This window comes from Trachemys scripta, chromosome 6, assembly GCF_013100865.1.
Source record: "Trachemys scripta elegans isolate TJP31775 chromosome 6, CAS_Tse_1.0, whole genome shotgun sequence".
NCBI classification, from domain to species: domain Eukaryota; kingdom Metazoa; phylum Chordata; order Testudines; family Emydidae; genus Trachemys; species Trachemys scripta.
The window spans coordinates 45899372-45916002 of NC_048303.1; the positions used below are offsets into that span (position 1 = coordinate 45899372).

Genomic DNA, 16631 nt, shown 5'->3' on the forward strand with positions numbered 1-16631 from the left:
CCGGCCGATCGCGGCTCCCACTGGCCGCGGTTCGCGGCTCCAGGCCAATGGGAGCTGCTGGAAGCGGTATGGGCCGAGGGACGTACTGGCCACCGCTTCCAGCAGCTCCCATTGGCCTGGAGCCGCGAACCGCGGCCAGTGGGAGCCGCGATCGGCCGGACCTGCGGACGCGGCAGGTAAACAAACCGGCCCGGCCCGCCAGGCGCTTTCCCTAAACAAGCCGTGTCCCAAGTTTGGGAAACACTGGCCTAGAGCATTCCAGAGGTACTCAGCTATTGCAAGAGAGAAGAAAAAATGAGTCGTTATCTACACCTCTACCCCGATATAACGCGACCCAATATAACACAAATTCGGATGTAATGCGGTAAAGCTGCGCTCCAGGGGGGCGGGGCTGCACGCTCCGGTGGATCAAAGCAAGTCCGAGATAACACGGTTTCACCTATAACATGGTAAGATTTTTTAGCTCCCGAGGACAGCTTTATATCGAGGTAGAGGTGTATTAAGTAAGGGGAACTCAAAAGGAAACTCTGGAAAGAAAATAATTTTAAGGACTCTTTTCCTATCATGAAAGATTTAGTAGCACATAAGTGTCAAAAGACCAGAAACACAGACTCACTGAACCCTCCTTGCAGAAATTATAATAAGGAAAGGGTTTAGAAAACTCAGGCTTGGTCTGCAATACCAACGTATGTCGGTATAACCACCTGAACAACGTGGTTTACCGACCTAACCCGTGGAGTAGACAGTGCTATGTCGACAGAAGGGTTTCTCCCATCATAGGTAGTGTCTTCACTAAGCGCTACTGGTGTAGCTCCGCTGCCTTACATGTAGACAAGCCCTCAGGGACACTAAACTGGAGGACATAAAAGGATGCCTGGCTTGGAAATTCTTCATCAGGAACAGCAGCTAGTTCAGAAGCACCAGAGGGTGCCACAAACTAGGTAAAGGCGGAGACCAAAGGGACACAGTGGCCTTAACTGAAAACAGACTTAACTAAAAAGTCATTGCTTCTCTCTCAAATAGAATTTCTGCAAGCTAGTCCACATTCCTCCTTCCTACACAGGTGACTGATCAATCAACTAAAATATTGGCAACAAGACTCCAGAGTTCCCAGTTGAGACATCCCTGGAGCAACATAATTAACCCCAGCTTGCCAGAAAAAGAATTTCAGCCAAAGGTACTTGTAGGTATAGGTTCAAATCATTAGACACAAATCAACTAACTCCACCGTGGCTTTCATAGTTCAGACTTCTATCTTGACATCTTAAAAATACCCACTTGAGAGACGATCAGTAAAATACCCCAAATCTCTTTGGGTACTGCAGAGAAAGGACACTTCCAAGTTTCTCCTCTTGGTACAGTTTTTGGTGGCATGCACTTTTCCAGATATTGTGCTGCTAAAAGCATATCCTCTGCCAATTTGACTCTATGTTCCAGGAGGCATCAGGAAATTCTGGATGGTACCATATGGACGCCACTGGTTATCTGCAATCATTTTAAATCAAACCAAAAAAAGTGACAGATTCTTCTCCCCAGGCTGCTTTTCTGGTATGAGAAGATTTCCCTCCGTCTTCCATGAGGGCTCCGGGTTTTATCCCATCTTTAAGAGGCTGATTTGAAACTAGTTTGGAAAAAGAAAAAAAGGAAAAAAGAAATGGTACAGTCTGAAAAGTATCTTCTATCTATCCTGCTTTCTGGAAGGGATGTTTCAGATTTCTTTGTCTAGGTTCTCTGAAGACAGTGTCCTGGTGGGGGAATAGGTACAATACCCTTTTTTGCCTTCAAGTGAGATGAACTGTGATCCTACTACATTTTTTGGTAAGGTAAGCAGAAGACAGTAATAACTGAAGTGTACAGGAAATCCAATTAATCCCAAACTCTTTCTCATGGCATCCCTGGATCCATTTTTCCAGATATGCCACCCAGGAACTTAAAGTCTTGGTGCAGCAGGTCCATAGATACAATGGTTGAGATACACTTGATCACCAGCTCATATCTGCTCTTAAAGAGATTCCAACGTCACAGGATTTTTTTCTTCTTTGGTGGGAGGTACTTTCCTCTCTACTCAATGGATGCAACAGAACACTTCAAGTCATTAGCTGAAGCTCCTAACATGCAGGACTCTATAGGGTACACAAAAAGTCTATTAATAGCTTTGAGAAGGATTAGTATGCTCAAGGTAAGCCTTAGTTATTTATCTCAGCTCTGTATACAGGGAAAACATCTTTTCTTTCCTACTCCTGGAAGGAAATAGATGCTCTCTCAGAAGAGTTCTAAAAACCCTGGCAATCTTATGTAAAAGGAACTTGGATCACCTGTTATCAAGGGCATGGTTCAAAGAGACCTCTTGGAGCATGTTGCTCGGTGTGGACCACCACCGTAGGGAGGCGGTCACCGAATTTGGCATGGTGAGGACCTTGTCCAACCTGTCCGTGGCTTGGGAGAATTGTGAGGCCAGCCAGAGTTGTAGGGGCCTCATCCTGAGCCTGGCGTGGCGAACCACATATGTGCATAATGACATGTGACCTAGCAGAGGTAGGCAGGACCTGGCTGTTGTCGCCGGGAACCTGACGATCGAGTCGATGAGTCCTTTCAGGGTCTCGAACCTGTCTGGGGGGAGAGGGGTCCTGGCTGACATTGCGTCCAGGAGCGCCCCAATAAACGCTATGTGTTGGACCAGGACTAACGTGGACTTGGTGTTGTTTACTAACAGGCCCAGGGCGATGCCTGTGGACAGGAGTGCCAGATGATCCCTCACCTGCGACCAGGAGGTGCCCTTGACCAGCCAGTCTTCCTGATAGGGGAATATCTGTACCCCCCAGCACCTGAGGTAGGACGCTACTACTGACATTCACTTTGTAAAGACCATGGGGGCAGTAGACAGACCAAACTGGAGGACCATGAATTGGTAGTGATTCTGTTCCACCACAAAATGGAGGAAGCGCCTGTGCCCCTCGAATTTTGTGGATATGGAGTACGTGTCCTGTAGATCAAGGGCTGTGTACCGATCCCCAGGATCCAGGGAGGGGATGATGGAGGCCAGGGAAACCATATGAAACTTGAGTTTTACCAAGTACTGGTTCAGACCTCGCAGGTCCAGTATGGGTCTGAGCCCTGCTTTGGCCTTCGGGATAAGGAAATACTATGAGTACTATCTCTTGCCCAGGAACTCCTTGGGCACCGCTTCTATCGCTCCTAGTTCCAGGAGCCTCCTGACCTCCTGCTCGAGCAGAGCATCATGCGATGGGTCCCCCAAGAGGGATGGGGGCGGGGGGTGGTTGGACGGGTAGGAGGTAAACTGGAGGATATAACCTCGAAGATGGTGTTGAGGACCCAACGGTCCGAGGTGAGCCGCGACCATTCCGGGAGGAACGCACACAATCAATTGGAAAAAGGGAGCTTTATTGGGAGTGGATCCCTGCTGAAAACTGGCAGGGTACCCCCAAGCATCCCATCAAAACCACCTTTTACCCACCTACTTGCCCTTAGAGGACCCAGGCTAGGGGGCAGGCCGGTATTATCTTTGCAGGTATTTCTTAAAGTCCCATTGCCTCTTATGGGAGGCCTCGTATTTCGGGAGAGAGGCCTGGGTGGGAGCCTGCTGTAGCTTGAACTTGGGTTTTGCCAGAGCGGGGACATAGAGGCCCAGGGTCTGGAGGGTCGTACGGGAGTCTTTCATGCCGTGCAGCCATGTGTCTGTTTCCTCCGCAAACAGCGCCTTCCGATCAAAAGGGAGATCCTGCATTGACGACTGCGCTTTGTGGGATAACAGAGTAGAAGCCAGGACGCCCGTCTCAGACACCGCCAAGGCCATGGACCGTGCGGCTGTGTCCGCTGCATCCAAAGTGGCCTGCAGAGACGCCCTTGCAGCAGCTGCCCCTTCCTCCCCGAGCGCCTTAAACTCCTTTCTATCGCGCTCCCGGAGGAAGTCCTCGAACTTGGGGAGGGATCCCCAGAGATTAAACTTGTAGCCACCAAGGAGAGCCTGATGGTTTGCTACTCTCAGCTAGAAGCTTGACGACGAATAAATTTTTCTCCCGAAAGCATCCAGCCTCCAAGAGTCTTTGTTCTTTGGGGTCGGGGATGGCTGCTCATGTCGCTCCCTGTGGTTGACCGACTCGACCACCAAGGAGTTGGGCGCCGGGTGGGTATACAGCTACTCGTGCCCCTTAGTGGGTACGAAGTACTTGCGCTCCACCTTCTTAGAGATGGGAACCAACGAGGCTGGTGTTTGCCACAGGGCATTTGAAATTTTCGCCACCCCTTCATGGAGCAGCAAGGCCACCCTGCCCAGTGCCGAGGGGAACAACATATTGAACAGGGAGTCTGAGGGCTCTTCCATTTCCTCAGCCTGGAGATGGAGGCTCGCTGCCACCCTTTTTAGTAAGTCTTGATGGGCCCGGTAGTCCTCCTGTGGGACGGAGGGGGGCGGGGCCGCAATCAGCTCTTCCGGACAGGGCGAGGAGGCTGGTGTGGTGCTTTGGGTGTCTGCCAGCACTGGAGGATCCACCACCTGTTCAGACTCCGGGCACAGCACCGAGGAAGCGGGGCCCGTCGACTCTTTTCTTGGCAGTCTAGGGTGCTTCTGATGCCCTGGCCACCGAGCGAACCCCCACCGGGGGCTGCGCCGGAGGCCACAGTGCCCACTGGTACCACTAGGCCAGCCACAACGCACAGTGCCATTGGACTTGCTGAGGCATCAGCAGGGCCAGCCAATCAGGCTGGCTAGCCTGGCCTGTAGACGGGCAAATGTGAGTGGAGGTCGGGCTGGCGTACGACATGCTACTGCCTCCGGACTGGGAGTGGCGGCAGTGCCGGGATCTACATCGACCACAGGACCGCGAGCTCGAGGCAAGTGAATGGCACCGACAGTACTGGCTGCTCCATGAGCGATCTCGACGAGCGGCCCCGCGACAGCAAGGAGCTGACGATCAACGCCTGGAGCTACGGTGCCTTGGCAGAGACTGAGCAGGATTCCGAGCGGGAATGGCGTTGACGGTCATGCCTTCGAGGCGAGGACCGTTGGCAACATCCGCCACGGTCCCATCTGGGCTCGCTCCATGAAGACTAGCAGTGCTGGGGGTCCCGATCGGATGGCATCCAGACAGTCTGGCTGGCGTTGAGGGCGATCCACATGGACTGAGCCCTGAACAGTCACTGGGTGGTGAGCGGTGTCAGGAATGTTCCCGTGACCGAGACCGGTACCGGGCCGGCAGTGACTACGGTGATCCCAGCGGCGGTTTGCCTCTGGAGCATGGGGCCGGCATCGGCAGCTCTCCCGGCACAGACATGACGTCCTTAGCCACCTGGAGAGCTTCTGGCATAGATTGCACTTGGACATCCGGAAAGGCCTACTCCGAATGGGCCGGGCTACTCCGTTCCGCATGAGTCGGAGGCCTCGGGCCCAATGGGAACCAAGGACTACCCGACATGGGTCTAGTCTGTCCCAGACTTCCCTCAGTGCCATTGCAAAGAGAGAGTCTTTCCTGTCCTCTTGGAATGCTCTGTGGAAGGGGAGCAGTGCTGACTAGTTGAGGGTGCCGGAGGGTCTCTGCACACCAACACTGCAGTGCTGGGTACCGGATCAGAGCGGCGTGCCGGGGTCAGGGCCAGCGCCGACTATCAGAATGGCCCGGACCTAATGTCCCTTTCTTTTTTAGTCCGGGTCTTGAACAACTTGCAGATCTTATATCTTCCGCTGATATGGGTTTCTCCCAAGCAGCGCAGACAGTCTGTGTGTGGGTCACTCCTTGGCATAGAACACCTACAGGAGCCGCACGACTTAAATCCCAGGGCATGGGGCATGCCCCGGCCCAGGCTCACTAACTAAACTTCACTGAAAACTAACTGACTACAGGTACTACTGAATGAACAGTTCTGGGGACAAGCTGCAGCAAGGTTGAAGCTGAGCAGTTCCGACGCACCTTCACTGGCGACAAGAAGGAACTGACGGTGGGGGGAGCATGCAGCTCCCCTTATACCGCGCCAGGCAGGCGCCACTCCAGGGGTCGCGGGGGGCGCTCTCCCCCTACGGGTACTGCTAGGGGAAAAACTTCCAGCACCGGTGCACGTGGCAAGCACACACACCTACACATGAGCAATTACTCGAAGAAGAACATGAAGCTTATTATAAAACAAATGGGAGGGCACAACATTGCAAAGGAGCTGAGGGAGTAGCATTATGTCTATCTGGGAAATCAGTAAAAAACAAAAACAAAAGACTTGTTTCATAGGTATCTGCTTGAGATATTATTCAAAGCTATTGGAGGCTGAGGGTTGAAGAAATGACAAGTATTTAAGACAGCCCTTCTTGACAGACCCACAAACAGTAGGATAAAATGTTTTCTTACTCCTTTTTCTTTTCTTTTATCCTTTATAAACTTAAAGAAATAGGCACCTGCTTTTGTGATTCACTCTAAACTACAAAAGTCTCTTAGAAAAAAAATCAGACCTCGTAAGAAAAAGCACAATTTGATAGGCTTTTCTACCTAACCCTAACATGACATGCAACTAACCCAAGGCATTTTAGATTGCATTACCAGGAAATGCAGAAGTTAATTGTTTGATGCTGAAAAATTAAATGTAAACAAAAACAAATTTGTTAATCCCTGAAGCCCACTTTGCCCAGGACAAACTGCAGCTGACAAACTCTTAAAGTGGCCCAAAAGTATTATTAAAGAAAGCTTGTAAGGCTTTTCAACAGTACGAAAGACAAGATTATCTTGTTTATACAAGATAATTTTAAGTCAGGTTAAGCAGAGTTAACAAAAACTGGAAACCTTTTTTCTCCTCCCTCTAACCATACAAAATAAAAAAAGTAGTTGTATATTTTTAGGCAAAAGAATCTCATTTTCTGTAATTAAAAATAGTTTTTAAGTTAAGTTTAAAAGTTTGATAGTTTATTGTATTATACAAATATTGGTTCTTCCATACATAGCCAAATTCTACTGGGCATGACCTTTAAGCATCTTTAAAGTTTGTTCTGCCCCCTCAGTAAACAAACTTTCAACACTGCTAAAATTGCAAATTTGAAATATTTACAAGTGTACATATATTTTTTAAAAAAATCTATTCACAAGTTTTTCCTTTGGCGAGGTTTTATCTAAAATCCAAACTCATACATTAAGACTCTCATATTGGAACTCGGTAATTTTCTTTTTTCTCCATAAACACAATAAACCAAAGTAAAAAGGTATGAGGGACAGGGAAAGGAGTGGAGAGAGAGTCAGAAGAGAAGTGAAGGAGCCATAAAAGGTAGGCTTTACATTTTCTATTAAATTAGAAACATTACCTTACAGAACATGTCTCGGAGATCATCTTTTGGGCTAATCCACGATGCAACAGCATCACAAAAAAATATAAAGTCCTATAAGATTAAACATTACATAAGTTAGAAACTCCATATTTGCATCATTCCAATTCATAAATTAAGGAAATCAATAACACTGATTTCTTAATTTGTAAATGTTGCAGGAACCTCAACTTCAATCCACACATGCTTCTATTATATTTCAGATTTATTTTCAAGTGAGTATAGTATTTGTATAAGGTGCAGTATGAAAGCCCTTAAGATTGAATGCCTCTATTAAAAGAGCTAACTGGGTAAATTTTTCCCAGATACACTTGCCCAACTAAATGCACTGCACTGGAAAGAACCAAAGAGCAGGGAAATCTTTCAGAGAAAAGACAGACTACTGCAAACTTACAGATATAATACATCTCCCCTTGCTCAAAACACCTCCCACCCCCTCCAAGGCTGCAGTACTCCTCTCAGGAGAGCCAGGGTAAAGTCAATAGAGCCCAAATTAAGTTTTTCTAACCCACAAGTGTCATAATCCAACCTCCCCCCCCCCCCGCAAATCATGCATCCTGGGTTCATCTGCTCTGGTAGGTTATTCCTCTGCCCAGCCATTAAACCGTATTCCCTTTCACGTTAAGTTAAAATGTACATCTGACATTTCAGGAATATCTATATAAAAATGTTAAATAAAGAAAACTTTTTTTTCCCCCTTCACCTCTTTTGAAACTCTGTGTTAATATGAGTCTTCAAAAATCACAATTAACGAAGCACAATGGAGGGCAGGAGAGATGTAGAGAATAAGGCAAAAGTGGAATGAAGTGAAGGAGCCAAAATGGAACAGCCAGGCAACTTAGTAAATTTTCATGTCAGGCCTCAAATTCCAGATCAATTATTATAGTTATATGGTAAATAACTACAGATTCCATTTATAATCCATAGGGTAAATCAATGTCAGTATAGATCGAAGACTAAAAGTGAAAAATTAGCATTTTAAAAGTTTAACAATAAATTTGCCTTTTCTTAGCCTTTTCTTCCAGCTGCTTGTAACAATGTTCTCCTGAGTGCCCTTCCCCTTCAATTCCCAAAATTTTGCTTCAGTGGACTTTAGATTCCATCCAACTCACATGACTGACAGGCTACAACTACAAAAATTTCATCACCCAAAGTTTTTATATTTAATTTACTGTATACCCAACCATCTATCAGATAATGACTAAAACAGATCTCTCTATAAATCTTCTGCAGCAAAAATGTAAAAGTAGGTTGTCTTTCAGAAATGGTTTATGACTAAGGCTACGATTTTGTCATGGATATTTTTAATAACAGTCAGGGGCAGGTCACAGGCAATAAAGAAAAAAAATCACGGAACCCGTAACTTGTCCCTGACTGTTACTAAAAACATCCATGACAAAATGAGGAGGGAGGAGGGTCCAGCACCCTGCCCCCCACCTCCCACCGCGGCTGGGAGCTGCATTGCCCAGTGGCTGAGCAGTTCTGGAGACCCTCTGCTGCCGGTGGTTGGGAGTTGCGGGGGTGAGGAGTTGCTTGCAGTGACTGAGCGATGGCTGGGGAGCTGTAGGAGAACCCCCCCACCCATGGCTGCTGAGCAGCTCTGGGGTCCCTCTGCTGCCAGTAAGTGGGAGCTGGGGGAAGGGGGAGGAAGCGTGCAGCAGCGGCTGGGCAACTCAGGGGTCACCAGAGGCGGCTGCTCAGTTGCAGAGGGCCCAGCAGCTGCGGGAGAGTTCCCCGCCACCAGCGGAGGCTGGGCCGCTGCAGTGTCCCCAATGTCGCAGAGATCGCTGGAAGTCATGGACTCATAGAATATCAGAGTTGGAAGGGACCTCAGGGGGTCATCTAGTCCAACCCCCTGCTTGAAGCAGGACCAAGCCCCAGACAGATTTTTGCCCCAGATCCCTAAATGGCCCCTTCAAGGATTGAATTCTCAACCCTGGGGTTAGCAGGCCAATGCTCAAACCACTAAGCTATCCCTCTCCCCCTAACTTCCACGACCTCCATGACAATCAGCCTTATTTATGATGTACGTAAAAAACAAGACTACAAACTTTTTCCAGAGTATCATTAACTTATCATGTACCAGTCTTCACTAAAGTCTCAGTCCTGCATTCATCACAAGGGATTAAACTAAATGAAATTTCATTATCCTTAAAAGATTTTACTGACCCTGATTAGCTGTGATTAAAATAAATTCCTTTAAAAGTGTGTTTGATATAGTTACGTGCATCCAAAAAAGCAGAACTGATTGGAAAAAACAGATTTTCTATCCCACAAAAATTTTCAAGATTCTGGAGAAAAAAGGCCTCAGATGGGATAAAAAGCCAAAATTTCAGAGGTTTTTTTTCCAAAATGAAATTCTGAAATTTTTCTGTTTCAGGTCAATAGAAACATTTTCTTTCTATACATTTGAATTTTTAATATGAAAGTAAAACAAAGTAATTTCCAAACCGAAATACCCCCAAAATCTTTGTTCCTAAAGTGTCAAAAAGGGTGTTTTTACTTTCAAGGCTTTTCCAATTTTTTTTTTTTTTAAATAGATACAAGTTAGCCAAAAATTTCAATTTAATCAAAACTGCATTTTCCAACAGAAAACTGCTTTGACTAAAATTTTTCCATTTGTTCTACCAAAAAAGTGATGATATTCATATAGTAAATGAAGTTTATCATGGATCTTTTGCTGCCTCACCTGTACTCTGTCCACTACACCTACTCAACTCTGCGCAGCTTTCAAACAGCTACCTTAAGAGAAATGTGTAACCCCTCATCCGCCCAGCAAAAGGTTACAATAGAATAAGGAACAGCAAAGGAAACAGTCTTAGACCCTTGACAGGTTAGTTTTAAGGAGCAGTGGTCTTGCAAATCATATTGGCTAATAATGGTATATCACCCTGCTGGTAAACTGGAAGTTGTCCCTCACCAAGATTATAAGAAATTTTTTTAAAAAGTGCTTAAGTCCCATCTGAAAGACTCAGCATTTAGGTTCTTCTGTGCACATTTTCATAAAGTCACTTATGGTACCTGAGCACCTAGCAGGTTCCACTGAAGTCAAAGGAAGATGCTGGGTGCTCAGCATGTTTGAAAATCTGGCCAGTTCCTTAGGTGCTTATATATCAACTTTTTTGAATCACAGCCTTTGTTTCTAGCCCTGGAAGAGGACAAATTGAGATTTAAAAGTCATGCCAATATGCATTTTAAAGTGCTACTTTAAAGGTTTCTGTAATATAACATCTCCTAACATGAAATCTGTATATTTTGATCTACTACTTAGCTAACTTGGCTTTAGAGGCACAGAGAGAGATTAAAATGCATCCATAACATTTTTTCAATTCAGACCTTTCTAGAAGGTTTTTCTGTAAAATGTGAGGCTAACTGAATGCATTATAGATTCTGTTGGCACTGATTTATGATGATCTGTGGAACTCATTCATGACTTCAGTACTTGCAAATTACAGTCATAGCAAACGTAAGCCAATAAAACCTTTATGCTGCACTATAAAGGTTACAAAACAACACAACATAATGCAATGTTTTCTATCAGAAGATCTGGAAGCACTTAACACAAATTAAACCTCACAGAACATACCCTGAGGCAGGTATGGCAAATATTACCCCCATTTGACAAAGGAGGAATCTAAAACACAGAGATTAAGCTCCTTGAACAGCACACAAGAGATCTGTCAGAATCAGAATACACTCCAGGTCTGACTCTCAGTCTTTTACTCTAACCCACACATTATGCACCTTCTAAATAAAAGGAACACTAGGATGAAGTGTGATTAACGAAAAACTGCAGAGTAATTAAAAGATATTCTAACACTGCAAATTAAAAGAAATGAACCAGCAACAAAATTGATTTTTTATCTGAAATAGTAATTATAGTATAACCAGCAATGTCGTTGCTGAGATACTGAAACCACGACAAAACTTAGTAAAAACAAAAATGTTAAAAGAATCATTTTTGATCATTGTAGAATACCTTTAAAATATGGTGGGTAGAGGCAGTCATTTATTAGATATGTTACTATGTTCTTTATGCCCGAAACAAAATAGAGATCTGAAGTGAATACTGTAGACTCACGATTATAAAATTAAGCATACCAAACAATCATTCTTAAAGGGAACAAGCCCTGCAAAGATGTGACACACCATGCAATTTATGTTAACATTTAATTGGTGTCTGAAGTCACTAGTTCACATTAGACACGTTATATTTCAAATATATTTTGCATATATATATACACTATTATACAATTACATTCGTCAACTGTCATCTTTTCAGATTTTGAAGCTGTTTTGAAGAGAAATTAACGAGAGACTGAAATGAATGATTGAAAGAAAGACTAATTTTTGTCAAGACAGTACAGTTTCAGGATGTACAGACTAACAATAACATTTTTGAATAGTTACATAGACATGCATTATTTTTCCATTTGTACAAAGTACATTTTTGGTTAAGTTAGTTTGAAATAAGTTTACATCTTTTGAACTTTAAGTTATGGTTTGAACACTTTGAAGTGATGTTGAGATTTAGAAAGAAAATAATATTTTTAATTGGACAAGAAAACAGCTGCGATATGATACAACCACTTTGTGAACATATTACTTTTTGGCAAGGAGTGCAATAAAATATCTAAAATTAACTCTGTGTCTTCAATATTTCCATTTCAATTAGAGTAACCACAGGAGGAAAAAAACCAAACTGAGTCAGATCCTCAGCTGATGTAAATGGTTTAATCCTCTTGAAATCAATGGAGATACACCACTTTACACCACCTATTGTTCTTTAACAGTTACTACCAATTGCACTAATATGTGCTTAACTTCTTTTACAGCATTCAAATTAAGCTTTAACTGTTATTGCGACTCAATTTTAGGATGAGCCTGTCAGAACAAAAATCAAATGTCTATGCAAATATCTTACTTGGACTACTCCACTAGGATTGACTGTGATCATGGTACAAATCCCACGGAAAGCAGAATCCTTTTCCTCATTGTCCCTTATGTTCCGCAGAGAGGTACACCTAGTAAATTGGAGAACCAGGCTATTAGGCAACAGAATCAGTTGTTATTTAATTTAATTAACTAGTTTGACAGTATTTGATGGAGTAAGAGTCACACTGAGGAGATATTCCTAGAATAGTTTTCAAAACACTTCAAATAAAGATTTCAGAGTCTCTTTTCATGTGCAATTTATCTGCATTTAGCTTCAGAAGTTAGATATGATGAAACTTCTACATTTTGTAGAATTCTGAATTTTAAATGCTGCACCATGTACAATTATGATTTCTAAAAAGTGACCTGTATTCCATTAAATACCACTAAAATGTTTATCCACAGTACTGATAAGAGCTATTATAAGAAAAACAGACTATACTGCCACAGTATGAAGTATATCAGATACCACTTACAGAACAGTTATTTAACTTTTACAGAAGCAAGCAAACTATTTCATACATAACAAATCTATAAACATGTATTCGTTACAGCAATTCAAGTCTCAGACTGAATTTTTTTAAAGTAATGTAATGCATAGTTTAACTTTTACAGTACTTGCATGCATCATATTATCATTCTGATGGATTTTAAAATGCTTTCATAATCAAGCTTATTAACACAGCAAGCATGTGACAATCTTATCCCATGCATCAATTAGTCGTTAGCCACAACATAAAATGTACATGACGGTGCTACTAAAAACTCACAAACCTGATAGGACAAGATTAGTCACATGGTTGGCAATGATTAAGGATTGTGATTTTGTAACCAACTGAAAATATATCTAAAAGTGAGATAGAGAGAAGAAAGAAAGAAAGTGAAGAAAAATGAATTAAAAAAAAAGATTGAATAATACACACCAGGGTCTTATAAACTGCTGTAGCATGGGGGCCACCTCTTGAGGACAAACGTAACCAAGACGACCAATTGTTATTGCTAAGGTAACGCAATCACGGTTATACACCACCAAACGCCAACCAAGACATGAGCAAATGAGGGGGAAGGAGAAAAAATAAAGAAAAAACAACAAATAACTCAGAAACAGAAACCAACAGAATCTGTGTATGATAATAAACATAAGATTTCACTAGTGCTGTTTATTACCACCCCCTAAAATAAGGGGCAGCAACATATATGGTATACTCTTGGGGGTTTAAAAAAACAAAACCAAAAAAAAAACCAAAAAAAAAGGAATTAAGTAAATGAGAGAACACCAAAAACAATTTAAATTCCAAAGGCTATTTGAACAGAGATATTGACTTTGCCCTCTTCATATTTAGCTCTGCAATCTTATTATTTAGAAGTCAGTGATAAACTAGCTCCTCACAGGTATTATTTCTAATGTTCTTGATACAAAGGCACTAAGCATTTTCAATTTATAATATCAGCTGAATATACTATAAGTAATTTAAGAGTTACTTTGTTTTATGCTCGCACTATTTGAATTTCAAAATTAAAGTTTGCATTAGATTACAATGTTAAAATTAAACCAAGAATATGGTTACTTTGAATATGCTCTTTTGTCTACAACTAAAATATTAATATACAATCACTTATCTTGCTAAAGACTTCATATATACAATTTCTTCATGATTTTTAGCAACAATTTTTTTTCTAAATTAACTCTCAGCAGGTAAATAGCTCATTAATATCTATAGAATTTATCATAGTGAAATAGGCACTTTAAATCACATCTACTGAATGCAATAGAATTTCTCTTGGGAGAATCTGACTTCTGGCATAAAGTTGTTAGCACAAAAAGAAGTTTATTCCATTTGTGTATCTGACTAAATAGATAGCGTACTGCTTTTATTGTAAGGGGCAGACTGAAAGGTAAGGTGATCACACAAGAATGCTTTATTGGTGTTCACTCAACTCACAGAAGATTAATCTTTCAGAAAAAGGAGAGGGTAGGGAATAATGTTTAAAGATTACTTGAAGCAAACTACATGAATAATACTAAAATCCAGCAGATTCATATGAAGCAGAGAAAGGAAACCTATGTTCAAGAGACATACTATGCAACACTCTAAAACAGGCATTTGTGAGCACTCCCATGAAACATGCAATAAAGCAGGTGATGCTCTCTCCAGTCAAGTTTGGTGTAGGATATGCTAGCTTTCTGAAATTCACTTTGGTCATATGACCAATTATATTAAAGCATATTGGTCACATAATACTTCTGTTTTCCGTATCTGCAATATCCATGGCATGCAACATTTTCAGCCCAATTAATTTTAAGTGTAGCCTCACAGCAGTGTCAATTTTAATATACATACATAACCTTAGCAGCATTTTTATAATCAGGAAGATAGGCAGTTAAATGTTTATATTACAAGATTTTTTTTTAAGCCACATTTGATAAACTCCATTTAATCTTCTATACTGCAGAAGCCTATATAAGGAGAAGTATTTTTTGTGGAGGCTGAACATTGTGCCACCTATCCACTTCCTATGCAATGATTTTTTACTGAGTGTGTCTTAGTTATATTGTTACAGGAGAAAAAGTTAGACAAAAATCACAGTAATACAAAAACACACCAGGAAAATGTAAATATTTTGGTAGCATTTGCTTGCTATGCTAAAGATTAGGGTAAACATAAAAAATATTCTAGAACTCACAATATATAGGGTGATATCCTACATCAAACTTCTTGTAAGTACACCACATTCAACATTTATTTGCAGTTGCATATCTACATTTACGTTAACTATTAAAGAGTAAACAACAACAAAATCAGTGTTTGGATGCTTCTATAATATCTGCAACAGTAATAGAGGCAAGCACTTGAGCACTGGACGCATGTCAATTACTAGATCAATTAATAAGAAAAACAGAATTCACTTGTCGATATTACCATCTGGCAGTCTAATTTACATAGCTGCTCTAAAATGGTTTCTTAAATAAAAGCAGTATCTATAACATGCCAAACAACCAGCTAATTCTTCTTAAAGTTCACCTTCCACACTAATTTTGAAAACACTACATTTTAAACATTTAGTTTCCCAAAATACTGCAGATGACACACAAACTAAAACACTTCCAATTTCTCTCTTTTTAACCTCTCATGGTACAGTGCAGTCCTTTACTGGTGACATCAATGTCAATGACATCAGCTTGTGATGTTTGTCTAAGAAGGAGGTTACTTCACCCTGTACAGCAACTAGTTCAAGGTGCGTGTCCCTATGGGTATTCCACTTGAGCTGTGCATGCACCTCACGTGCCATTGATAGATTTTCATTAGCAGTGTCCATTCCACCCACACATGCGCTGCTGACAGCCACGTGCCCTGCACCAAGGCTACATCAATCTGAGCAGGCAAAACACCCTCAATTCCTTCACCACCACTGAGTCTTAGGAGAAACTGAAGCAAGTGGAAGGAGGGCGGGTAGTCTAACACACAGAGGACAACAAATCTCAAAGAACTACAGTTATCACACAGGGTGAGTAATCACTTTTTTCTTGAGTAGTGTCCTTATGGGTGTTTCACTTTGGGAAATTCCTGAGCAGAATCCCTATGAGGAGGGATAAGCTTTGGAATAGAGTTCAGCACAAAGGAACTTCACTGCCAATTGCTGCATCAGATCTAGAGGCACCGACTAAGGCGTAGTGCCTGGAGAAGGTATATACTGAAGATCATGTAGCAGCTCCACAGATCTCAGATACCAGAACGTTAAGTAGAGCCACAGATGTAGATTCTGACCTTGTCAAGTGAGCACTGTAACAAGCTATAATACATCCCAAAATCCATTTTGACATCCTTGAGCACAAACAGCAGAAGCTTTGGATCTTTCTGTAAACAAGACGGAACAGCCTAGGAGACGTATGAAATTATTTAGTCCTATCTAGATAGAAGACGAACATCCTCCTGACATTTAGAGTATGGAAGGTGGTCTCCAGGTTGGAATAATGTGGTTTTGGAAAGAAAACTGGTAGGTAAATGATCTGATTCAGAGGACGCTTTAGGAGAAACCTAGAGTGTGGTTCTAAGGAAACTTTGCCCTGGTAGGATACTATGAACAGAGGGTCTGCTATTAAGGCCTCCATCTCTCAGACTCTGCAGGTTGATGTAATAGCCACTAAGAAGGCTGTTTTCATGGACAAATGCAGTAACAAGCAGGTTACCATCAGTTCACAAGGAGATTTCATGAGGCTTAAGAACCAAATTATGGTCCCAAACTGGGGTGGGGACTTTCACCAGTGGTAAGAGATTACCCAGACCTTTCATGAACCTAATGGTTGTAAGGTGAGCAAACAATGAGAACCCCTAAACAATGGTCTGAAAAGGCAGCGCAAAAAAACAGAACTAAGTGATGGGCC

General features: G+C 42.4%; 1 protein-coding gene across 1 annotated transcript in view; it reads right to left on the reverse strand.

Moving 5' to 3' along the window:
• TNPO1 (transportin 1) overlaps nt 1-16631 on the reverse strand; it is a gene marked incomplete in the record, with an annotated part of 160002 nt that overhangs the window by 11969 nt on the left and 131402 nt on the right. Inside the window, 3 exon segments of the mRNA XM_034774657.1 lie at nt 7292-7366; nt 12237-12336; nt 13171-13246. Of these exon segments, the coding sequence (XP_034630548.1) occupies nt 7292-7366; nt 12237-12336; nt 13171-13246 (251 nt within the window).